The sequence below is a fragment of the Callorhinchus milii genome, unplaced genomic scaffold (genome assembly GCF_018977255.1).
Source record: "Callorhinchus milii isolate IMCB2004 unplaced genomic scaffold, IMCB_Cmil_1.0 Scaffold25, whole genome shotgun sequence".
Lineage (NCBI taxonomy): Eukaryota > Metazoa > Chordata > Chondrichthyes > Chimaeriformes > Callorhinchidae > Callorhinchus > Callorhinchus milii.
Window position 1 is genome coordinate 623,482 of NW_024704766.1, and position 25,714 is coordinate 649,195.

The 25,714-nt window shown below is 40.9% G+C and overlaps 1 protein-coding gene across 4 annotated transcripts in view; it reads right to left on the reverse strand.

The window, feature by feature from the left end:
• Positions 1 to 332: 332 nt before the first annotated feature.
• Positions 333 to 25,714, reverse strand: part of aplp2 (amyloid beta (A4) precursor-like protein 2) — a 45,050-nt gene continuing 19,668 nt past the window's right edge. The window contains exons 2-17 of one of the 4 annotated variants that reach the window (XM_042343905.1): positions 22,920 to 23,093; positions 22,297 to 22,426; positions 18,358 to 18,467; positions 17,076 to 17,254; positions 16,304 to 16,476; positions 14,928 to 15,095; positions 11,649 to 11,779; positions 11,199 to 11,273; positions 9,953 to 10,111; positions 8,920 to 9,048; positions 8,132 to 8,231; positions 6,950 to 7,114; positions 3,794 to 3,876; positions 3,318 to 3,392; positions 1,783 to 1,938; positions 333 to 1,172 (exon numbers count right to left, since the gene is read on the reverse strand). In XM_042343905.1, coding sequence (XP_042199839.1) covers positions 1,071 to 1,172; positions 1,783 to 1,938; positions 3,318 to 3,392; positions 3,794 to 3,876; positions 6,950 to 7,114; positions 8,132 to 8,231; positions 8,920 to 9,048; positions 9,953 to 10,111; positions 11,199 to 11,273; positions 11,649 to 11,779; positions 14,928 to 15,095; positions 16,304 to 16,476; positions 17,076 to 17,254; positions 18,358 to 18,467; positions 22,297 to 22,426; positions 22,920 to 23,093 — 2,109 coding nt within the window. In that variant the 3' untranslated portion in view covers positions 333 to 1,070. Of the gene's footprint in view, positions 1,173 to 1,782; positions 1,939 to 3,317; positions 3,393 to 3,793; positions 3,877 to 6,949; positions 7,115 to 8,131; positions 8,232 to 8,919; positions 9,049 to 9,952; positions 10,112 to 11,198; positions 11,274 to 11,648; positions 11,780 to 14,927; positions 15,096 to 16,303; positions 16,477 to 17,075; positions 17,255 to 18,357; positions 18,471 to 22,296; positions 22,427 to 22,919; positions 23,094 to 25,714 lie in introns of all 4 variants that reach the window. The other 3 variants (XM_042343904.1, XM_042343907.1, XM_042343906.1) reach the window with 3 other exon arrangements.

Sequence of the window (25,714 nt, forward strand, 5' to 3'; positions counted from 1 at the left end):
TTCCCAAATTTATAGACTGGAACCATTTATTTTCTCCCCCACCCCACTTGCCCCATTCAACATTCTTTAATGTGCTAAATATTGGGAGATTTGCAGCTATATATTTCTCTATATCAGACTTCTATGTTAATACGGTGGCTGCTCTGGACAATGGATGTTGTGAATTCTATTTCTCTCAGTTAAGTACATGTGAGTGAGTGAAACAATAAGACTCATTTATTCAGCCCATCGGAAAGTCGAGGCTCTGAAACCGAGATGAAAGGTGAATGTTTAAGGCCCAGGAGTTCTGACCGCGCACACTCCATACCCAGGAAATGACGAAGAAGCCCTTGTTTATGGAAGTAGTAGTTGTGTTTATTGATGCGATTGCCCTTGGGACTCCTGCAAATTACAGCTACCACAGCAATACGACTGAAACCAATGTGCATAGTTCTGACAGAACAAATAAGGAATGTGCAGGGTGAGGGGAGGGCGGGGGAAGAGAAGCCAGAGGTTACCAGAACCTCAGTAAATGCCTGGATCCCAATGTGAATATACAAGCAGAGCAGACAGACAGACGCACAATGAGAAATGGAATCATTACCTCCGTTTCAGCTGCCTATCACAGTGTTACCCATTTTAAATGCAGATTTACAGCTGAAAATGCCGCAAGTTTGTTACATAAATCAGTACAAATACCCTTCATATACAGCTCTCTATTAGATAGAAATCAACAATCTCAATTTATAGATAGATCTTTTTGTGACGCACAGAAAATAAAACAGATTTAAAAGACTTTAAAAAGGAAACTGCTAGATCATTATTGTTCTCATCAAATATTTGTAACCAGATAATAGAATATCCTAAGATTATACATCATATATTGTATATTACCATTTCACACCCATTTAAAAAAATGGGAATCTTAGAATCTACAGTAGTAAGTGTTTATGTTCTGGAGATGTGTTGTGTGTGTGTATGTGTGTGTCTGTGTGTGTACGTGTGTGAAGATGGAGCTTTCTAGCATTATAGGTCAGTAGTTTGCTGGCTGATTGATTTTCCGTGCATCAGCCGGCCTCAGCTCTTTAGAGTTAGATCTGCATTTGTTCCAGATACTTGTAAGTCGGGTTCTCATACCCGTGGTTCTGCATCTTGTTCAGATGGCGCTCTTCTGGGGTCAGCATGGGATCAACCTGGGAATCAATCAAACAGAGTTTTACTTAACAAAACCAGACTTGTCCAACTCATCATCCTCGTCCACTGGCTCCCTAAACCCCCACCCCTCCATCCCACTGGACTGTGCTCAAGATTTTTGTTCTACCTTTTAAATAATCCTCACTCTACTCCTGACATCTCCCCAAGTTCTCCTCCCCTGCCCTCTCCCTCCACCCTCTCAACTTCTGGCCCAAGTGAGTCCAACGGGATTTTCACCCTCTCCCTCCCACCATATTTGTACAATAATGACTGATCTCAACCCAAGTCCTGGTGAGCATGGGAAGCAGCAGAGACTCCCATGTTTATCAGGTAAGGGTATCAAGGGATATGGGGTAAAGGCAAGTAATTGGAGTTGAGGTACAGATCAGCCATGATCTTATAGAATGGCGGAACAGGCTCGAGGGGCTGAATGGCCTACTCCTGTTCCTTTCCAATACTGTGGAGGGCATCACCTTGAGCTAGGATTAAGGAATGTTTCAGGCAAATTTTACCCCGAGTGAGACAATAGGCTTCTGTGCATACAAACCAGTACCGTGGAAGCTCAACAACAGTGTACTGACACACACACACACACACACTTTCTCTTACCTCCACAATCCCATGGCTGATGGTACCATATTGCCTCTTCCGTAGCATAACCAGGCTGATGACAATTACTGTGGCTATGGCAACAGCAATCACCAGCAGGCCAATTAGAGCACTGCTGCTGAAGCTGAAGTCGTCTCTCAGAGCGCCCTCGGGATCCTGGACAAACAGAGAAAGCTTTAGCCGTGCACACTGCGGGCGAACAGAGCCAGATAGGAGTCACGAGGGAACATACGTATAATCTCCACTGCATCTGGTACCTGCATTGGTTCTTACAACTCTCTCTTGCTACCAATTGTTTCCCCCTTCCTCAACCCGAAAGCGCAGGGAGAAAGAGATGAACTGGGAAATATCAGAGGAGAGGAATACAGGGACAAAAAGGTTCCACTCGTATATAATGTTGCTGCAAATTGAACACCATAAACAATATTTAGCACAGCAGGAAAAAAATAGGCTTACAAGCTTTCAGTAAGTGGTCTATGAAGGAAGATTGAATAGGAAAAGAAAAGCCTGTTTATAAGAATTCAGAAAGGATAAATTAAATCTTACAACAGAGATTGGGGACTTGATTCTTTGACTGAGTATAAAAAAATAAATCTTTGTATATAGCTAAATAGTCAATATTTTTTTTTTGCGATTCGCTTGTAGGGCTGTGTTTGTCCTAAATACAGTGCTCAGGATAAATGTTAGCTCATGGGGAAAACTGATCAGTAATTGAATGGTCTTTAAAAAAAAATTAAATTATAAAGCAGGAAACTATGCAAAAGACATGATGGCCAGATGGAATGCATCCAAGATAATAAAAAGAGAATAGAGTAGATGGACATCAGAAATGGTTTCTAATTCAGTTAACACCGTACCTAAAAAAAGAAATATGAACTTGGGAAAAGAGCTACTTTAAAGGCAGTCATTTATGTGCACTTTGATGAGTAATGCACTAAGTCTGTCCCAAGCCAAGTTTCCAACACCCTGTTCTGCTCGTCAGTCTTCCCAGCTCCACCCTCCCTCCACAAGCTCCAGGCCATCCAAACCTCTGGAGCCTGTGTCTTTTCCCCATTTAGTTCAGGTGCTGGTTGGCAAGAGCCAAAGTCTACGGATCCCAGAGCGCGGAGTACTACTGGAGTTTAACCAGTTAAAAATGACAGTATACCGTTGCAGACGTTGGCCATGGTGGGGCGGTGGGGGCGCAGATTTGATTTATCAGGTTATACATAGTCTTAATATGTACCAAAATAATACTGGGGGAGAAACCAGGGCTGGGGAAGCCAAATAGTGACATCTTTTAAAGTAAACTAAGTGTAAGGTAGATCGTCTGAACATTTCCTCCTTTTTTCTTCAGCTTACACTTGAACGATCGAGCGACACAAACTCCAAACCAGTTTCAGTCCGAGTACTTATCACTGCTAAACTTCCACAAAGCAGAGATTTCTTTATATAATGAGAAAGGTTCTGTGGTAATCGTGCAGAAAGATACAATCTACCTTCTGGATCCAATCCAACTCAAACCAGCCCCCCCAGCAGGAGCCCCCTGTGCCTACCATGTCATCCTCCACCCCGCTGACACGCTCCGCATTGAAAATCAGTTCCTTCACATCAAGGGTCTCATCAATCACCTGGAAAACAAAAGGGAATCAGAAATTGAAGCTAATGTTGCACATACAAGCTAACTAGTTGGACCGGTCCCCTGGAGAGCTGCCACATTGTTCTGTGAATATAGGTGCATTGCACACATTGCAGGTTAAGACAAGTTACACAACAAGAAAATCAGGGAGCACTTTGTCCTATGCAGAGATTTCTTGGTACCCAGTGACCACATTCTGTGTGACCGCTTTACATTGATTTTCACTTCTCCTGAAGTCAGAAACTCAAACCTCAGGTGTCATCATGTCATCTCGCTGAAAGGCTAAAGGGCAAAGGAGAGGCTGGAAGCGCGAAAATTCTAATGCCTCAGAAATGCCCTGTCAATCCAAGCCAACAATTTAATTTTCAGCAATTTCAACAACCGTCAACCTACCACATTCTCGTTAATCTTCTTCTCATCGCTGCTGACTGCCATGCCATCAGGGATCAGGCCATCAGGATCGATCATTGCGGAACCTGTCGAGAACAGCACACAGTTATTCTCTTGGCAATGCTGAGGTGACACTCCATTTTGCATTATGTTTAGATGGAAAAGCACACACAGGACGTACACACAATTACTAAAACATTCAATGGAACACAATGTTTTCTAAACCGATATATGAATGTTGTGTGGTGGGAGTTTGGTGAATCAAGTCACTGTCTCTCACCTCTGACTTTAAAGGAGATGATTCTTTTCACAATTCAGATATGATCAATAGTATCAGGAAACTCAAAGAATGGTGGGCTGAATGGCCTACTCCTGTTCCCATATCCCTACGTAGGACACCGGGAGAAACTCCCGTCTCTTTTTGAATAGTACCAATGGATCTTTAACGTCCACCAGAACATGCAGATGGAACCTCAGTTTAACTCTCATCTGAATGATGACACCTCCGACAATGTAACACACCTCCAGCACTGCATTGGAGCATCAGCTTAGACAATGTGATTCCAAGTTCTGACGTGGCGGCTCGAACCCAGAACCTTCTGATTCAGAGGCGGGAGTTGCTACCACTAACTCAGGTTAACACATATCATTGTGATCAATTTGAGGAGCTTTACTCAAGCTTTCTGCCATCAGTGCAGAGCATTTCTAGCTGTAATATATTACCATTAATCTGCAATTAATATGCGCACCCCGCACGCTGGCCCAAACCTCATTCATGCCAGGCTATGCCCTCCTTATATCATACTAACAATCTGGCTTGGCATTTGCCATGTTTTCCTCAGTGTGTACAAAGCAGTGACAACTCAACCTTCAAACATTGAATATTGAAACTCGATACAGAGAGGGTCAAGTGCCACACAGTCACTGCCCTCTGGAGAGCAGGAGAAAGATGATCAGCCCTGACTGCCTTTACTTGCCCTTAAAAAAACTGAGTAAACACCTGCTGCCCAACATAGAGTAACACCGTCACCACACAACAAATTTTTTCGGGAAAATTTTCTCAAGCTCCCCATCAATACAAGGATTATTATTATCCCACCCAGGACCAATCTTTTACATTGAAACCAATCTGTTTACACCTTTTCTACATCCGTGGAGGGAAACGTGATCTTACAAGCCTTTAACTAGTGATGAATAATACGATGTTTACATTCCAGAATCTCAAAAGGTTTCACACTATCTGCCCCCTTCCTGCCCTGCCTCTCCACCCTTTGTGATGAGTCATAGCATTGCATGTTTTCCTGCCCTAATCCATCTCAAGTCTGGTCACGATACTGTAAGAAAAGGAGTCAGAATCAACATTACACAGTCTACACTGCTAGGATGAAACACCCACACTCCAGTAGGATTAGTTAATGGTGAAATCCAGAGATCAGGATCGAGGATTTGAGAATTAGGACTGGATACCGTTACAGCATGCAGGACAGCTGTCGGCCAACTAATCCGAATGTTTGGATTCTCAACTGCATCATTTCCACTGTGAACAGGTGGTGGTTCAATGTTCAGAATGTACTTCCTATAAACAGCACACTGTAGACATTGTGAACAGCAGAGGGAAAGTAATATTGGTATTCGACCACACATGCATTTGTGAACTTTAGAATCAGGCCACCACGAAAGGCAGATTCAAAGGTTACGAAATGCAACTTGGCCACTTTCCAAAGCCACCAGGGCAGACACAATAATAATCTTGCATGTGATATAGCGCCTTACTTATCACGTCATTGATACGCCTTAAAGTGCTTTCCAGAAGTAAAGTGGATTGACTGTATATTGTGGGCAAAACACGGCACCCAACTGTACACAGCAGTAGCCGACAAACAGTCGTGGATTGAGCGACCACTTTTTTTGAGGGATTATTACCCCCAGAAACCAATCCACCAATTGACTAACAAATGGATTCCTACTTACTGCTAGATAAATAGAGGTGTACGGTGTAAGGAAACTTGCCTAAGTTTTCGCCCCGCCCGGAAATTAAACCCAGGTCTTCTCACTTGCGAGTCGAGTGCACTAACTACACACTGGTCACAAAGTATGCACTAGCAGCATCTAAAGAGCACAGACTGGAAAACTATTCAGCTTGCTGAAGACTAGTTGTGCGGAGTCTTACTGAATTTAGCAGGAACACACACAATGATCTGCAACTGTCTGAGGTAAGAGAGTGACAGACAGAGAGAGAAAGGGATGAGTATGAAGATATGATGACAGCTGGGAATTTGTTTTTAAACCAACCTTTCTTAGCTGTTGGCCAGGAGTCCGGCAATGTGCCTGGCAGCAAAGAAGTTAAGAGAAATCAAATAATGAAGAGCAAGAAATTTTAAAAAAGGGAAATCAAAAGTTCCAGGTTCTCTGAGCAGGTCTTTACGTTATGTCCCAGAGCCTTACATCAACAAGTGAGAGAAAAGTGATTAAAAAGCATATTCATTCTTACAGACATGAGTGAGTGGTAATCAGATCCAATCATATTTACAAACTTGACGAATATTACATTGTTCTCTAGAGGAGACTGCTGAAACTAATTTCATTTGGCTCTTACCTCTGACAGAATATTTTAAAAGTCAAGTTGCAGAGAAAGGCAGCAGAGTTTACTCACTGCGTTCACCAAGGACTCCAGCTTTCAAGACTTGAAGTCTCTTTATATCTATTATGGGAACTAGCAATAACCTACCTGAGACCTTGAGGGAAATGAATAAAGAATATTTAGCTGGTCGATGTTTTGCAGAGCTTGGGTTGTTTAAATATACCTGTGATGTTGTCATGAAGAGATTTTTAAAAAACGAGTCGACTGGAGAATGGCAAAGCTCCCTGGTGTACAAATGTACAGTAGAACAAAGTCTGTGTGATTAAACCCTTTTTACATCTATAGAAGGCTCATGCATGGCTGGTGTATGTGTGGTTGTGAAAGAAAGAGGAGATTAAAAAAAAAGGAGAAATGGAATATTACGAAGGCCTAAAAAAATTTGCACTGCAGGGAGCTGGAATTCTTACAGGGCAGTTTCTTTGTGTGCAATTTAGCCTTCATTGATCTCAACCTATTAATAGAATGGTAAGCTGATCATCATCGCTGCCTGTAGCGTTTGACCCCCAAGCAATGCCTACCTTCATCACTAGTGATCACTGGGAAAGTCTTCACTTGAATAGGTCGGAATGGTTTGCCCTCAAAATACGGTGCCTCCTCAGAATCAGTCTCGATGGAGTTCTGGCTCTCGGAGCTGAGAGTGCTGAACTGATCCATCTCGGTGCGCTGCTCCTGCAGGAGTTCATCTGGAGAAACAGATTTCAAACGGTCACGTTAGGCTGGGATAAAGCTAGCTGCGCTAAGCCTTACAATAACCTGACAGACTGATCAGTCTCTCTCAAAACCAACACTGCTCAATTACGTGCAAGCTGCAGGCAACCAAGAAAATCGGATCAAATCCACTCAAGATCTCCAATCTTTCTGTACACGAGATTGTTCTTTTGGTGTCCAACATGGCTCATTGCATCTTTATCTTTGGAGGTTATGTTCTTCCTTTGTCTGTTTTGGCATAATTCCCTGGCCAACAGGGGTGCACATGATACTTTGAGGCTTCTGAGAACGCTTGGGAAACATACGAGTCTAAGCCAAGACAATTTCTAATACTAATGAGAATCTCATCACTGTGAAATAATAGTAATAACTTATTAAATGATGTCTCAATGGCAACAGGACTTCACAACAGCAGCGTGTGGGGGATGTCTGAATGAAGCATGAACCGGCTTGGCTTAGCTTACCAGTTTGGTTTGGAGAGCTTTTAGCTTATTGTGTTCCTCACGTAGAAATGCACAAACATTAAAACTCTCTGATGCATTTCCTTCAGCTAAGCCAGGCACATCCATTAGCAAGCAAATTAATTCTCACACTGGGCAGAAAGCCACGCCGCCCATTGGGAGGCAGACTGCTTCTCACACGGGTCAAGGCTAGCCTTCAGGAGCAGGCACGCTCAGTGCTCGCGTGTTGATGCGTTACTCACGGGAGAGATGGGAGTTCTCACACAAGCCAGGGTGACAGGCGGCCAATTCGGAAGCAGCGGATCAGTTTTATACCAATTGAAGTGTTGCCTGAAAGTAAAAACCTTTCCAAATATTGGCTGAAATATTCACTTCAATAAACACACATCTCCTTGGCAGCCCCTTGTGTGCGTGTGGTCTGCAGTTTAAGAATATGCTTCATTCTTCTAATCCTTTGTCTATATGGTTACTTTTGATCAAGGACTGCAATGCATTTACAAACATCTCAATAGTCACTTGACTTTTACGAACCAATTTCATCTTGGATTTCTTCAGCAATGTATGGCACCTTGTACAGCAGTGACAGGCTCTGGTTCATCCGCTCTTCGATAACACGCAGGTGAGTCATCACCTAGAAAATAGGGTTAATCATGCTCAACTCATGATAACACTCGTTTACTTGAGTTAATAGAGACTCACCACAATTTTAATCAGTAGCCTACTTGGCTAGTAAGAGGGTTTCAGCTTTTCACATTTGTTTATTCCCCCCACATAACAACAATAAGCATGGCCTGTAGATCACTGATGATGACGGATTACTAGGAGCGATAAAGGTCTCCTGTGCATTAATTTCCACGATTAAAAACATTTCTTCTGAATACAGGAGCGACTTTTGATAAAGGTGCTGGTAATTAGAAATAGACAGCATGTGGAAACCGGGAATAGTATGTGGGTTGATTGCACTTCAGCAAGAAATTCATATAAATTTACCAGCCCTTAAACAATCACTATTGTGACCATTTCCAGTCCAGAAATATTTTGCCCAACTTAAAACAGAGCAAGGGGTATATATTCCTGAAACATTTCAAATGGAATGATGTCTAGGGACAGTGTAAACAACAGCTGGCTCCAGAAGATACTCACTTAATGAAGCTTGATTTAACGATCTGACTCTCCCCTCCCACTCCCTCAGAGAGATATTAAATTGTCAAGTTATCTGTCTTTGTTTCTTTGATAAAGTTTTTTTTGATGAAAAACAGACAGATGTTTAGGTTTCTCTCAGAAAAGATAACTGTGATCCAGCTGTTGATTCTTCTCACCTGAGACTTCATCTGTGCTGCTTTCTCAGGATCCACAGCCATCACATGCTGGTAATGACGCATTGTATGCTGACGATCCTTCTGTTCTGCACGCACGTAGCGCTTCAGGGCTTGCAGGATACGGTGAGACTGTGTAGGAATAATAATTATTACAATAATCCTTATATTTGGTATAACGTCCAACATTTTGCCCTGCCCGGGAATCAAACCGGGGGGCCTCTCGCTCGTGAGGCAAGTGAGCTGACCACTATGCTACAGGATTCCACGGAAATAGCGAGAGACATTGACTTTTGTGGAATATAAATTGATAAATCTCTTAAGTTGAATTATGAGTCACAACAGATTGTTTGAAACATTTGGAAGTGAAGTCAACTGTAGCATGAGCTAAAACAAAAAAAAACTCACATTTCTAATTTCTAAAAAAAAATAAAAGTAGAAAATACATCAGCCAGAGAGAAAGCTAGGTCAGTCAGATTATTTGAAAGTGTTCTTGTGAGGGAGGGGCTCAAACGTGATATAACCTATATATTCCAGGTGCTGGCTGACCTGCTGTACATTTCCAGTATTTGCTGTTACAATACCAATTTTCATTTATATAGCATATTTGACGTGGGGTGGCGTCTCAGAGCGCTTATATTATATGAAACCATAGTAATGTTCATCTTGTGGCTGTTGGAAATCACATTAGTAAATGGTGGCAATGAGCTCTGCCTATTGGGAGTCACCACAACAACCTTCTCAGACATAGGCTAACTTTTCAAAGTCCTTTCTCTGGGGAATTGTGAGTTCTTGGAATAAAATACTTAACGTGAACCGACAAGCTGCAATTCTCTCCAGAAAACAAGTCTGATAACTGCATGATTCACCGGAAGGAAGACACTAAATGTGGTTACTGAGATGCTCTATTTTGAAAGTTAATTAACCATTCTCCTGGGTACATCTAGTTGAACTTTTTTTTTACTGAAAGACACAGAAAGAATCAACCAGGTTATCGACCGAGGTTCTTTTGGTTTTATTTGGTGCCAGTACTCACACGGGGTGGGCTCGCCTGCAACGCGGAGAGATAGTTTTCCAAAGAAACACGGCGACGATCATTGAGCAAGGCCTCAACACGAGCTAGATGAGTCTCAACCAACCGCTGCTTCTCACTGGCTGCTTCTTGCTCCAGAGACTCCACCATCGCCTTGAAGTGCTGAAGGACAAGAGGCCATGAATGGCACCCTGTACAGATCAACCTCCACTTCTATGCTGCTAGCAAGCACCTCAGAACTTGCTTGAAGTTCTAAGGTGGTCACGGTTCTCTTTGACCGTGCCTTCAGCTCCCCTCTCGACTCTCTTCCCCCTCCTCGCTCCCTCCCTCCCCTCACCTCACCCTGACCATTTCCCCCTCCTTGCTCCCTCCCTTCCCTCACCCTGACCATTTCCCCCTCCTCGCTCCCTCCCCTCACCCTGACCATTTCCCCCCTGCTCGGGTCATGACCCAACTGTGCAGCGCCTTGGGACGTCCTCCTGACGTGAAAGGCGCTTTATAAATGGAATCTTGTTGTTGTTGAAGTAATATTCTATAAGAACTTTCAAACTTATCGCTGCACGCTAGTACAGCATTCTGAGAGAGAAGCTGCAAATCTGCCTGCAGGCGTTCAGCGATATCCCAGAGCTTTCCTCTCTGATTTTGTCTGAAATTCTCAACTCGAGTTGCAAGATCACATTCTGCTTCTCTTTATATCGCTAGAAGTCTATAATAATAATAAAAANCTATGCTGGTTGTGACACAGGGAAGCAATTTGATTCACACAAGATGGTTCAATTGTAAGCATTTCACCAGGCCTTTGATATCCTGCAGTGAAGATAGCACCTGCCATCAAGTCCGAAACATAGATTAAGCAGTTATTCGTGTCGTCTGGAAATTAAGTGATATCACTCTCTGAAGAGTGGTAAGGTGGTCGACAGTGGGCATCTGTAAACATCAAAACATGCTTTGGATGGAAACTCAATAATTGAAAGGCAGATTGCCAACACACTGATCATGAACACGATGGTTTTGGTCATAATCTTGCTTCTGACAGATTAAATCAAAGGCGACGACTTGCATTTACACAGCGTCCCTCACACAAGGTAGTGTCCCACAGCGCTTGACAGTGGTGGAACACGACGCCGAGCTGGGGAGGGGGTAGTGACCGTAGGCACAGTCGAAGAGGAAGGTCTTCAGGTGCAATCTGAAGATGAGGAAGGAAGGAAGGAGCAAGGAGGAGGAATAGAAAAAGAGTAGGTGCACGTACCTGAACTAACATCTGTTGTTCTGCTTTCGGCAGATTCTTTGCCTGTCTTTCTGCTTCTTCCCACTCTTCTCTCACCTAATTTGGGGAGAAAGCAAATGGTAGTTCATAACTTTAGAGACTTACTTTCATAAGATATTTTTAGTACATTTGATTGCAAAAATATGCTGCATTAACGATATTTTTGGAAAAAGTTTTTGAGGTGTAATTATCACAATAATAATCTTAATACCTTTATGTTTCGATGTCTATTTACATGATATTTTAGGGCAGGAAACGGATTTCTAAGGCCTTTCACCAGATTTCCTTTTCCCTCTGAAATTCTGAACTTTGCAATTGCGTGTTTTTAAAGTTTCACGACATCGAACAATTAATTCTTATTTCCCCAACAGAATTCAAAGCTCTTGCAAGATTCCTTAAAAATTGAGCCATTTCCATACACACACCCCTCACCTTATCCATGCGATCACGGTGGCGAACGTCCAACTGTTGCTTGGCCTTAGCAAATCGAGCATGCTCATTCTCATCTGCGGGCGTCTCAAAATACACATCCACCTCATCTGTTGGGTGAGACGATGAGAGAACTGGAAAAGAGAAAATAAAGTCACCTTCAGCACTTCACTGGGGCTTCAACTTTACACTGGAGTCTCTGGATTTCGATGGAGACTGACAAACCATTAAGCAATTTCCAGTTATACAGATTTCAATTTAAAGTCCTTAAAGTCTGGGATTTGGACTCAATTCTGGAGATGGGTGAGCTCATTTTGATTTTATTTCATAGACGTTTAGGAAGGAGGTAAAGAAAGCAAGTATGTGAACCCAGCAAGCATTATTTTAGCAGGAGATCCCACATTTTATCAGTCAGATAATTTAATAAGCTTTTGTGAAAAATTTAGGGTCAAAAAATTTAACTTTGATTATACTTTGAGACTAGAGAGACAGGTGGAAAGAAAAACAAGCAGACTAAACAAACATACCCAGTGAGGTATTAGATCCAGAATATCAACTTTTTTCATGGATAAAAAAATTAATATGTAATATATTTTACATAAATATTTGATTTAATATTAAAACAGTGCAATCAAAATAACATCCAACAATGGGGATTTTGAATAAAGCTCAATGTGTTATTTTCACCATCAATTTCAGACATTCATTGCTACATAATCATCTGTATTCAGAAACTGACACGTAGGGTAATTAAATTTCATTTAACTACGCTCAAATTTTAATTTCAGATCATTTTGAAATCCAATACTCACTCAACTTCTCAAGCAAGGATCTGTAACTATGGTGCATACTTTATAAGTACAGTTAAACATGGCTATTAACCAAGCCATTCAGCAATGGCCATTAAATCCAATTTTTGGTTTAGATTCTTTATCAACCACTTTTGAGATAAAATTCCCAGAGAAGCTAGCCAACCAGAAAGGCATACATATGCCAGAAACTCTCTCCTAATCACCAATATCATATCTGCTGTGAAGCTTTGGTGATAATTTTAATATTAGATTAGATTTCAAAGGTTATTGGAAAAAACAGGTGTCTGGGTCTATCAAGTTAAAGTAGCATTTTTCTGTGAAAGACACCAGTCTTCAGATCTGGCAATACAAAGGGAGGTTTCAATTTAGAACTCTCTGCAGCAAGAAACATCTGAGTGAAAACTATCTGCTGCCTCTTCCTGAGTAGGTGGACTTATGAACCAGTTATCTATGTATAAAGAATAACTTGCTTTGAGGCACAGATGAACAGCAGCCATTTTGTGTATACCTGTGAAAGTGAGACTTGACCAAGGGGCAACACATATCCATTACGTGGAACCAAAGAAACATTCTGTTCTGCCTGTTTCACGTGCGTGATGAAGAAAGATCAATGATTTTCTCAAAAGGTTCTTCCAAAAGATTTTTTACCAAGGGACATCTCTGTCTATGAATTGAATATTCCAGGGTCAAATAAGAAACATTCAGCAAAGAACATTTGGAAAGCAACATGAGCTGATTTACAGATCTCATTTCCCTCAATACAGATCACGATAGCCAGACTGTTGACATTGCTTCAATGAAGAGCGAGAGAGAGACATATCCTTAAATCTACTGTCTTGAACTGCTGTGAGCATTTTATCTGCTTAAACTCAATACCAAGCCCCATTTCGAGCAGGACAGCCCTTCTTGCTGAAACAGAAGTGAAATTGTTGACTTAGATCTCTCTTCCAGGATACGAGACCAATGTGTCAAGCTCTTTTTCTTAGTTTCGAGTACGCTTCACACGTCTGTGGGCATATAACAGAAGCTAACGCAAACAGGAATCTCTATAAAAGGATCCAGTGATGTTTAGCACAATGTTTGAAACCAGAATCTGACGTGAGTCAATTAAAATTGAAGTGGCCAAGACAGATCTTAAAAATCAACCTAGGCAAATCTTCCAACCGCTCCTATTTTATTTCTAGTGATAACCCTCAAATTTACACTTTGATACCTGGAATACAACTCGATATTTTCTACCTCGAGGATCACTCATTGGAAAATGAGAGACTGTGCCACTTTTGTCTTCATAGCCCATCCTATGGAATATCCAACACCACAGCAACAGTTTTGAACCTGCTGAGAACAGCACGACTGTAACTGGGTCAATGTCTGCAGCTGCAAGCATTCGGCACAAAATACGCTTGCAGTGAGCTGAGCTCCAATGTCACGGTTGTCACCCCTGTAGGCATCCTTTGATATTGAAAGCTCCATATTTTTTTACACAGGAAAACACTATTATAAAGCAGCCTTCTGAGGCTAACATCTCAGGTCCTGTGTTATATCTAATGGCAACTGCATCACCCCTGTCACTTGTACCTGACACATGTTATGCGCAAGAAAGTAATGCTAATGTTGCTTTCTGCATACTGCTCATACGAATCACTGCTTATGACTGCAAAGTGAAGTCAGTGTTGCTTTCTGTGCGTGAGCAATGCACAGGAAGTGATGTTAGCCACGCTTCTCTCAGGGATAGCGCGCATCCTGGAACATGGAGGTGATATCAGCTTCGACTTAATGATTCATATGTCAGCTATATTTTAAGATGTGTGAGCCCAGCTAGTCAGTACAAGAAGCCAGGTTTACCATAAGCAATCCCACACTCAATTGGGGAGGGGGGGGGGGAGAAAGAGGAGAAAAAAGGTGCAATAACAGGGTTGGCCTGTAAATGAATGCCTGACTGGAATGCCAACTGTTGATTTCTGGCCAGTGACTGTAAATAATATAAGGTGATACCATCTGGGAGTTACGCTAACCATTACACATATCTGGAGTGGTTAATGGTAAAGTATGCAGAACAGTTACAACCTTTACAACCTTTGATAAGAAAACATTACAAGTCATTGCCCCACAAACAAAGTACCATAGTTCAAACCAAAGGCACATGGAAGGTTCTGAATGAGAATGGTCAATCAGGACACACAGTAACACACCAGCAAGGCGCACATAAACTACAGAAAGGTACCACCACAGAGGGAAATGTGACAAATCATCTAAGAAACAGACATCATCAACAGCGGATTCTGGTCTAGAATGGAGGACAATCTACAGGAAAGCAGTGACAGCAAAGCTCAGAGTAGATAAGGCATTGAATTATCCTTATCTGAATCAGAAAAAAATGTTGGGTTTGGCTAACCCAGATTCATTTTCTGATTAGCCAAGATACAAGACTTGTGAGCAAGGACTGCTCACTACGGAGGACCTGACTTACTCATTTGTTTACACACAGCCATACAGTATTCCTCAGAATCAAAATTGTTCCTGTTTCCTCCACAACCTCCGTAGATGAAGCGGACACACTTTTTCTTGTTGGCGTTGAAATACCAGCGAGGTATCATGGCCCGGCAGGGACCAGTCATGGCCTCCTGCGAGCAGACAGCTGTGTGAAGGAGATTGGACAGAACATCAGAAGTGACTAGAGGCAGATTGATACTGGGACTGATTCCCACCCCAGCTTGGGTGCCCATCCAGCAGTGTCAAGTGCTTTGAGAGGTCCTCCAAATGTGAAAGGCGCTATATAAATATAAATTGTATTGCACTACATGCTTTCAAAGTACAAAAACAACATTTCCTTTCATTAAAACATCCGCCCTGCAATTGGGAGTAACCTTCTACACAAGCACACACATATATATTATTATATATGATATATATATATAAAAAAAGCAGCATTTTAAATTCTTATGCATTGCCATCGGTACAAAAATACAATGCAATTGTAAATGTCACTGTTCACAAGAAGGAAAACAACGCAATGTTAATATCAAGGGCTTCAAATCAGTTACAAATTCACAGGATTGAGCACATTCGTAGAAATGAGTAGCACACTCGATCTACAAAACTGCTCTATATTTACACTAATAGCTCAGGGCAGATTAAAGAGTTTAGAGACTGATACTTACAGTCTCTGTAGCTGATGCCTTCACTGTTCAACCAAGCAGCTATGACACCGCCACCATGAGATGCCGCCTACACAATGGCTGACAGCCACCCCATTTAAGAACATAAGAATTTGCTTGGCGAAAGAAGACCAAGGGTCCATCCAGTTTGCCTTCCACCACCCTGGTAGTTGCACGCACACATCATGTCCCAAACTATACACTGTATCCCAAGATATTATCATCATTTACTCTAGTGGAGAGGGGCAGAATGGTCTGGATCCGTTAGTGGTCCATAGCCATAGAGATCACCAACGTCGAGTGGACAATTACAACCTATAGATGGTCCAAAGGTCTTCTTGAGCTCAGATAAACATGTTAGTTACAATCAAGTCTCAAATCAAACTCACAATGGTGTAATAAACCCTAGTATTTTGTACATGTATGTTAACATTCTGAAATCTATCATTCAGATTTCTTACAGGAAAAATTGAACTGATAGAAGCACAGGAGGAGAACATAATGGAAATCTGCTGTAGAAGTGGAGGGCCCCAATGTGCAAAGCAGATCTGGACAGAAAATAATAATAAGTACACTTTGGAGTTAATGAAAGTATTCTTAGAAATGTTCATTTTACATCACCAGCTGATGTACAGTGAAGAGTCAACCAAGTCACCAGGATTATTACTGATCCTAATACATCCCTTACCTTTCACATCATCAACCACATTTTTACTGTAGAGACTCCTCTCCTCACTGGTTTCCTCCTCCTCATCTTCATCATCATACTCTTCATCTTCATCAGCATAATCATAATCCAGATCATCTTCATCATCCTCCACCACTGTAGCTTCTTCCTCTACCTCAGTGGACTTCTCTTTGCTAAACAAATACAGTGCAGAGTGGTTAGAATGGTCTTTTCAGCATAGAAGAGATTCTAGCTTAAATAATTTTACAATCTCTCTCCCACCTCTTCCCTCACATGTATCACGTTTGTTTGGCGGATTCAGGCTTGGTTGTACAGAGAAACTGATGGGAGTATCACTAGAAACGTTTGTGGTTCCTCAACCTCTGGAAAATAGCACTATAAACGGGATTGCCATTTCACTAGAATCAGCAGCTCTCTGGTATCTTTCCCAAGTGGTCATTCTGTGTGTGTGCGCGCGCGCGCGTGAACAATAGCCAGAGGCTATTTAATGGCGTGACAATGCCTTGAGGCATCACAGCTGAGCTTGATCTCATTCTCAATGTATAAACACATACACACACCTTCCAGGAGGGAATCACTGCATGGTGATGAGGAATGGGGATGCTGCCAGATTCCCCCTCCTCCCTACCACCTTCCTAGTGTGAAAATCGATTTAATATGTTTTGTCACCAGCAACAACTATTAATTAATTTAACCCCCTTACTTTCAGTCCTGTTCTCTTCAACTTGCAATATTCTTTTCAAAAAGCCATTATAACAGAGTAAAGCCATACCCTGCATTAGCAAAGGTTTCCTCCAAATCATCTTCATCCTTAAAATCATCTTCGTTTGAGTTAATATCATCGATTTTATGTTGAGGACAACAAACGTATTCAGTGCCACGGAACCTGTCAATCCCGCATGGAAGTAACATTCCATAGGTGTGGAGAATCATAGATTCAGCGATGCAGGCCTGACACAGAGCAATGGAAAATGGATTTAATTGGACACAACAACTCTGTCAAAAATCACTGCGACAAATAGCAGCAAAGTCTGACTAAATTATTGAAGTAATGATGCTCAATAAAGTTGATTATTCAGGTGAGTGGTCATAATTTTAATCAAAGCAGCAAACAAACAATTTACTCAAATAAATCAACTTAATTATTCCTGCAGCAGACATCAGCATTCAAGCATTGTAAAGCTCAGCCACTCGGTACCTCCTCACAAAATTTTGGACAATATGCAATGGAGAATTTTACCATCAAATCTAGCAAAATCACAACAAATGACAACAGGACTACCCATTCTTCCTCTTAAGAGCACATAACCAATAGACGTATAGGCTGAATACACTTCATATTTTGTTGAAAACATCACATTTGCATTGGTAACTTGCTTGGGGAGATTCAGAATTTGAAAACAATTCAGTGTAGTGTTTTCAGACTATATTTTTAACAGTACTTATAATTGGTGTCTACCAGGTTGGTAGCCCTTGCCTCTGCGTCAGAAATACTGCTTTCAATGATGAGGCATTAAGCGGAATTCAAATTCATGTCTTCAAGGCACACCTCAAGACGCTCCTTTTCAACTGCGCCTTCGGTCTCCCTCCTACCCCAACTCTCCACCACTCCTGATCCCAACTCCCTGCTCGAGTCCAAATCCCTGACTATCCAGCGCTTTTGAACGTCCTCCAAGCATGAAAGGCCCCATACAAATGTCATTTGTTGTCGTTCCCTTCTGCCTGTTTAGGATGACGCAAGTTAAAGATCCAATAACAGCTTTTTGTTTCACTGTACCCTGGTAAACATCGTCTGGAATAACTGGTTATTTTGCTCTTGGCTGTTAGCAGGACTTTGCTCAAACACATGCCCGTTTATGTTTGCTTGTCCACACAGTAATTACAGTTCATTTTGAAAATGCAAGTTATTATTACATACAATGATCCTTATCAAAACATTTACCCTATGCTTGTACACAAAACAATTTCACATAACCTTTCTAATTACAATTCTCACAATCTATTACCTCCGGTAGGTATATTGTACTCATTGTAACTACAACATAATCTTTTACCTGCTTGGCAACGGTTTGCCAGTGCTGGTGACTCTTGCACTCCTTCATTTGCTCCTTGTGGAAGAATCTGCATTTTTCTGGAACCAGTAGAACATCGCTGACAAACTCACCTACTGTCAAAGAGATAGACAAAGTTTAGCAACGAGATTACAAAAGCTGTACATGGGTTTATAATCTCCAGCACATTATTTAAGAGTATGTTCCTATTATCTTGGGATACAGGATATAGTTTGGGAAACATGTGGCTGCCAGGATGGTGGAAGGTGAACTCGATGGACTTTGGTCTTCTTTTGTCCAGAAAGTTCTTACGTATCATTTTGTGTCACTGAGGTAGAGATCTTTGGCTTTGCATGTACACTAAGATTCTATGTAAAATATTGGCTCCACAACTTTCAAGTACTGTATTACAAATAGATGTGCTGTTCCCTTGCAGCCCAGGTTAAGATCGTGGAAATGGAAATAAACAAGAAGGTGAAACTGCTGGGAGGAAGCCAAAATGGAAATCCAACTTGAATCACAAAAGAACACCAGCACATTCTCAAAGGCAGAACTCCTAGACTACTCAGCTTGTAATCTAAAGTATTTGGCATGTTCCCAAAGTTCTGGTTGTTAATTAGAGCTCTGCTCTCTTTGCAAACCTGATCAAAGTGGCTTGTCTAAAACACATTTTTTGCTTACATTTATTTTAACCTAATCAGGTCAAAGCATAATGGTTGACTTTTGATAGCTTCAGAATAATGAATGTAAAACTAAGAAAAAGATGGGTAAGAAAACGAATTATATGTGGATAGTCGTCTTATGTACATTTCACCTTCTCGTAATAGGAGCTACCAGTACTGAAGGTTACAGAGAAGACCAATAAAATGACTTGACAGATCCTTGTTTAATTTACTTTTGGTCACTAGACTGTAACCAGCATAGGATGAGTCTGTATTATATTTGAGGGCAAAAGTGTACTTCTGTACAGAACTTGAATCAGACAGAGGTCTGTGTCTCTGTGGCTGAAGAAATCAAGTTTAGCTATCTTTGTAAACAGCATTACATTTCAACAAATGAGTCAAGTCACTTTAAACTGACTTTGGAAAATCAACACAACAATCAAACACAGCAAAGGCCAGGCGCTGTATGTTTCTCACTGAAAATAATCCATGACATTCAATACAAATCCTGTAATCAGGAGGTGGCATTCACTAACACCCACAGAGGACTCAATGGGGATGGAATGTACTGAGCCAGGCTTTGGTGAGCCAATAGAAAGCTACTACAACCACAACTGGGACATTCTCCAAATAGCTGCTTAGAATGGCTAAATGGTAGCACTCTCGCCTCCAAGTTAGAAAGTTGTGGGTTCAATAACAACAGATTTCATTTGCATAGCTCCTCTCATGTCAGGAGAACATTCAAAGGTGTTCTCGCCCAACATTGGGACTGGGAATCGCACAGTCTAAGATGACACTCCAATACAGTGCTGGGGGAGCGTTGCATTGTTGGAGGCGTTGTTAAACCAGGACAAAGATTTAAGATAATTGGCAAAAGAACCAAAGGGGAGACAAGAATTTTTACAGGGTTCTGGGGTTCAGGGCTCTTCAACTGTGCTTACAGCCATCCATCCCACCCCCACCGGCCTTGGAATCTGGCTCTGCCACTGTTAAGCACTCTGAGACCCTGTGTGCAGGGTCCTATATAAGTGCAAGTTGTTGTTGTAAGAGCGGGGCTAAACGGATAGCTCTTTCAAAGAGCCGGCACAAGCACGATGGGCCGAACAGCCTCCTTCTGTGCTGTAAGATTCTATGATTGAGTTCTTTTACTCATACTGACTGGACGCCAAGATGGCATACTGCACTTTGGACGTTCATAACAGCAGCCTCATCAGCAGCTTTTTGTAAACGCATCCAGTCTTGTACATCAGACAGCTACATGGCCGCTTCATTTCACAGGTCACTGAGAGGGCTAATGGTTTTTCCATTTCACAAATCGTTACATTCTGTCAATAGAGAAGGTTAAACTCTTAATCCAATCTTTGTGCCTCAAGTTCAATGGGAAACTATGGCGGAGAATATCCTTGAAATGAACCAAGTGAAATTGAGACCAAATCACTTCCACTGTTTAAGTCAATCAGACAGATTTTATTACTATTTATTAGTAAATATGAAAAAGGGTCTATACAGTGAAGAGATGTCAGCTGAAAAAAATCACTCCACACAATATTGAACATCACAAAGCTCACACCTGGGGTCAGTCCAGTTTGAAATTAGGTCTTCCAAAACTTTAGTACTAATCCTTTTTATGGTGGGGGAGGGAAGAATCATCCAGAATGGTTGAAATTCTCTTTAGTGGTGCTAACTCAAGGCAATTTGCTGCTGATGGGTTTAACGAACAAATCTCCAAAGGATTCAACGCTAATCTTCAAAACTCTTCCAAAAAAAGCCAATACTGAGCATTTCTGCTATGTCTGAACCCATCACCAAACGGTTAAAAGAAATATCTCAAATTATCCAACAGTTTTCAACCCATTTCCTAAGCCACAAGCAATGGGATTCATACCACAGCCTTCAAACACTAACACACAACACTAGCAATATACCAAGCAGTAGTTTGGGATCAGAGTTCAAACAGAAGCATGAAGTGACATCTGAATTGATTTATCCACAATCAAGTACTAGAATGTTAACCTGTTCCCCTATTTGACAAATAATGCTTCAAGGAGTACAGCTCTTCAAAACTTATTGCAGTGTCAGCAATGACTAGAACCAATGGAGATTCAACTGGAAAACAACAACAACAAGATTCCATTTATAGAGCGCCTTTCACGTCGGGAGGACATCCCAAGGCGCTGGGTCTATAATCTATCCGAGACTGGGCCTTAGGCAAATGTTACCGAAAACAATTTTTTTTCACAAAAGTTCTGTAAAAGCATAGTGGAAACAAATTGTTCGAGACAATCTAATTACACTTCAAAATAGCTCCAAAAATGTGCGTATGGAAACAAATCAGGAAAGGCCAAACAAACTGCAATCATTTTTTCCAATCTTGTGCATTGCTGGGGTTACTTGGATTGCTGCCAGCAATGGAAGATAAAGAACTCCAGTCTGACTCAGAACAAGGTCACGTACAGACAAGGGCTGGGAAGAGCAACTGAAGATGATGACTCCCAATGGAGCAAAGCTATTACAGGGACAAAGTTTTTTTTGGGCTTCATTGGATGGTAGCGCTGATTTGTTTGTGGTGGCTGAGCAAATGCAGATGAACATCTACCTTGAATTAGCAGTTTTAAAGTATAAAACACTCCAAAAGTGTGACAGACGCCAGTAAGTATACTTATCTTTCTTTACAATATTCGGGATTCATAATTTGATAGAACACTGCCGCTTCATCGTGGCAATGCAGTGTTTACAAACTACAGGTTATACTTCTGTGAAGCACTTTGAGAAGTCTAGAAGACATGGAAAGCGCTACATCAAATGCAAGGATTATTATTATTACTTGGGTAGGTTTGCTTTGAGGGTAGTTTTAATAGGAGTCGGTCATCAATACTGTGAACACTAAAGTGATCCTGACATACATGCCATAAAACATCCTGGGTGCGTTTCATAATGATTAGGTTGAAAATGGGAAGGTAACCTAATCATTATGAAACGCGCACAGTGTGTTTCAATGATGCAAATGACATATTTGCCTGCTTTGTTTTAAAGTCAAATCATGAAATGATATCAGGAGTTTGATGCCCAGATCATGTAACCATAGAACAAAGATAACAACCCAACAGTAAGCACAAAGCACATCACAACAGTCCACGAATAGAACTGAAATTCAGTTTGCCAACTGCAAACAGCTTTAGTGTTGCATTTCTCTTTGAAGCTGATCACTATTTGTTGGGAGGACAGTATTAAAAAAAACACACTCTTCCTTGCCTTTGTGTTAGTTATGGTTTGTACTTACCCAGACATTTCACAGGAACCACAATATGGGTGTGACCCTGACACCGTTTCTTTCCTTTCTTGCACCAGTTGTCGATGCTGATTGGTTTGTTCGCCTCCACTACATTAGTGATTTGAAGGTCTGGGTAAACCTAAGATAAATCAGTTCACAAAATATAGTTAATCCACTTTACAGTATATTCTGTGAAGCACTTTGAGACGTCTCAACCACACAATAAGACGCTATATCAAATGCAAGGATTATTATAAAAAATACATTTGCATCAATGTGAAATTTACTAAAACATTTAAACAACAACAAAGCTTCAATTTGACATTAATTGGAATTTTAATCATTTACACATTCCATAAAAATAAATAGCCTCTGTATTTAATATTCGTTTATAGTCCAATCCAATGGTTTGTCCCATATCTAAAGTCATTTTCTCCGAAAACTGCCTGAGACATACATCTGCTAAAATGCTAAATATTTTTTCTCATGCGTATCTTGCCAGTCCCAGCAAAAAATCTATGAACAGAACCTATCAGTATCAGAAGAGAAGCCCTAGTGCAGATGCAACTATGCTGCATCTCTAACCAACACAACTGCTATGCAGTTTGAGCACCAACCATTCCTAGACTCACCTCTCGGCAATACTGCAGAACCTCTTCCTTGGTTTCCAGGCAGCTTTTGATTCCTAGAGGATCGGGTTCCCATTTTCCTGTTTGAATGTCGATGTGCATGTTCAGCTTCCCACAGAACATGGCGACTTGTGGCTCTGCCACTGCAAACCCTGCTATAGTATTGGCTGCTAATGCCTGAAATAGAACAAACACATCAGCATTTCACAATGAGCTTCGTCTTGAAATAGTAATACTCATGGATTGCCTCCAATTTAACACCTAGTTTAGCTGCCATTGGTGGAAATTATGAAACAGAGCTTTAAACTGAAATATTGTCTCTAATTGCTCCACTTTAAATGTTTCCGAGTGTATAAATTAATCTGCAAAATACCAGACTGGGTTCTGGGCATTGCCTACTGACTACAAGAAAACCTCATCAACTTGTGTAATTTGAAGACAGAAGGAGCAAGATGGAGGGGCTGAGGAAGGGACTTTCAGAGCACTGGGGCACAGTGTCCGAAGGCTCAGTTGCCACCGATAGCACAGAGGAAGTGGGGAACAGACAACGGGCCTGTGTTTGCTGAGAAGAGTTTAGCAGAACAGGGAGGTGCAAGAACAAAGGGTTTTGTGAGCTTGATCTTGAAAACAAATCAATCCACTGGGAGGCAGGTAGACAATGGAGACTAACTAGGACGGGATGAAGGCATGTCAAGTTTTGTGTGGGTAAGTATTCGGTTCATTTCACAAAATCAGTATTTGTTTTATAAAATCATACAGACTATGGGGTTCTAGATGTAAAGTTTGCAGCTTTTGGAATACAAACTTTAAGTCAAGAATTTCTTTCCTGCCCCCAGCAAGCTCGTGCCATTTCACAAAGCAGCAAATAACTGCCATTTTAGACACATGCGCATATGTACATTCACAGATCAAAATCTAATGCCATTACAGTTTTACTTCAGTGGCTCTGTAAAAGAACAGCTGCAAAGATCAGAATCACAAGGAGAGGCAGCCATGCAGATATTCTCTCGACTTTGATTTATTTATGCTCATGTTATCAGTATTCACAGAACCACAGGAGCTGCCATCAAAGTCTCAGGAAAAAAGTTAACACCCACACTTTATATTTTATTTAAATCTAAATGTTACGTTTTCAACATACCTTTTGCAATTCAAATTCTTTACATCTACTATTAAAATGGATTTCAGTAGCATATTCCAAAAGCGTACAATTGCCAAAAGATAAGTGACACCTGACTTATTGTTGAATTCAGATTAGGTCTTTCATATGTACAATTAGATGCTATTTTCATTTCTGAACACTAATCGAGTAATTTGTTTGCTTACAAAACAGTCTCTATATTCGACAGTGAATCCTGTGAAGCAATGACAATTTGATGAGTCTCTATCAAATGCAAAGATTACTATTATAATTTTATTATTATTGTTGCTATAATAATGGTTAGGTATTCCTCTAAAGAATATTGCATCCTTCATTCTAAAGTGTACGGATGCCAGAATGCAGCTTCCTTTTCAGAGATACGGGTGGAACAGCTACACTGCTATAGGAATGTAACAAAGTATTTAATTACAGTTGGCACATCTGGCACGTTCGGAATTATTTCCAATTTCTACTATACATAATGAATTATTATGTCATTCGTAACTATTATTATTTAGGTCGGGTTACCAAAACCATTGATTGCTCAGCATGCGTCAGATACCTAGCCGACCAGAAAAAACCCCACTGACTGGTAGAACATTAATCCCCTTCAGTTGTGCTAAATGTACATGATTTGAAAATGGCCGCGAGGCACTCACTCTGTTATTTACAGTGGAGCATTGGAAGAGAGAGTGCTGCAATGTTTAGAATGATACTCGTTATCCAGCAAAGCATATTACACCAATGCTGTAACCTAAATGGTTAGAGCTCTGTATTTTGTGTGTGTTTGGGAGCAGTTATGTGAAGATAAAATATTTTTTGTGAGCAGCTGAACTCAAGCCTGACAGATAAGAGCTTTATGCAATTGGTTTTACTGCCACTGCAATTTCCTGAGATTTTAATACTCCAGTTTCTCCCGCAATCACTTAAGCGCACAGGGATTATATAGGGACCACACCAACTACACTATCGGCGCAATGGCATCAGATCAACTTTCAATTCATGTTCACTGCTGGCTATGTTATAAAGGCAAGTGATTGGTATAAAGTCAATAAATAATCAGCAAGAGTGAACTGTGAAGCATTCGTTCAAACAGTTAATGTTTCTGGTTCAGTTAAAGATGGATGCCCTTATTCATAACCTTTGGATCACTTCCTTTCCCTTTTGTTCCATGCTTCAATTGCCTTTCCAGAATAACTGACATCGGCAGCCTTATTTATATTCAATCAATATTTGCTTGCATTCATACAATAGTTCCTACACTTCAAAATAATTTTAGGAACTTCAAAGAAGCTCCAAAATAGGGATTTTCAGAAGGTAAATAAATAGGGAGAAACTATTTCCACGAAGGATCAGTTGATGTGTTAATATTCTAAGTTTACCCACAATTGAGGTAATGCTACAATTCCCTATTTTATTCTTTTCCCCATCTTTTATTGAAGACGTGTAATCAAACTTGATACCCTCTACCCTTCTGCAAAGAATAACCCGTCTTCACCATTCTTTCATTCTCAATGGCAAAGATTATTTCCTTCACCTCCATGCAATCCCACTCTTTGACTATCCTCATTTTTTGAAGTTCTTATGTGTCGTAACATGAAGAAGCACTACATCAACCTAACACATACATTTTCTTTGTTTTGCACATCAGATTTAA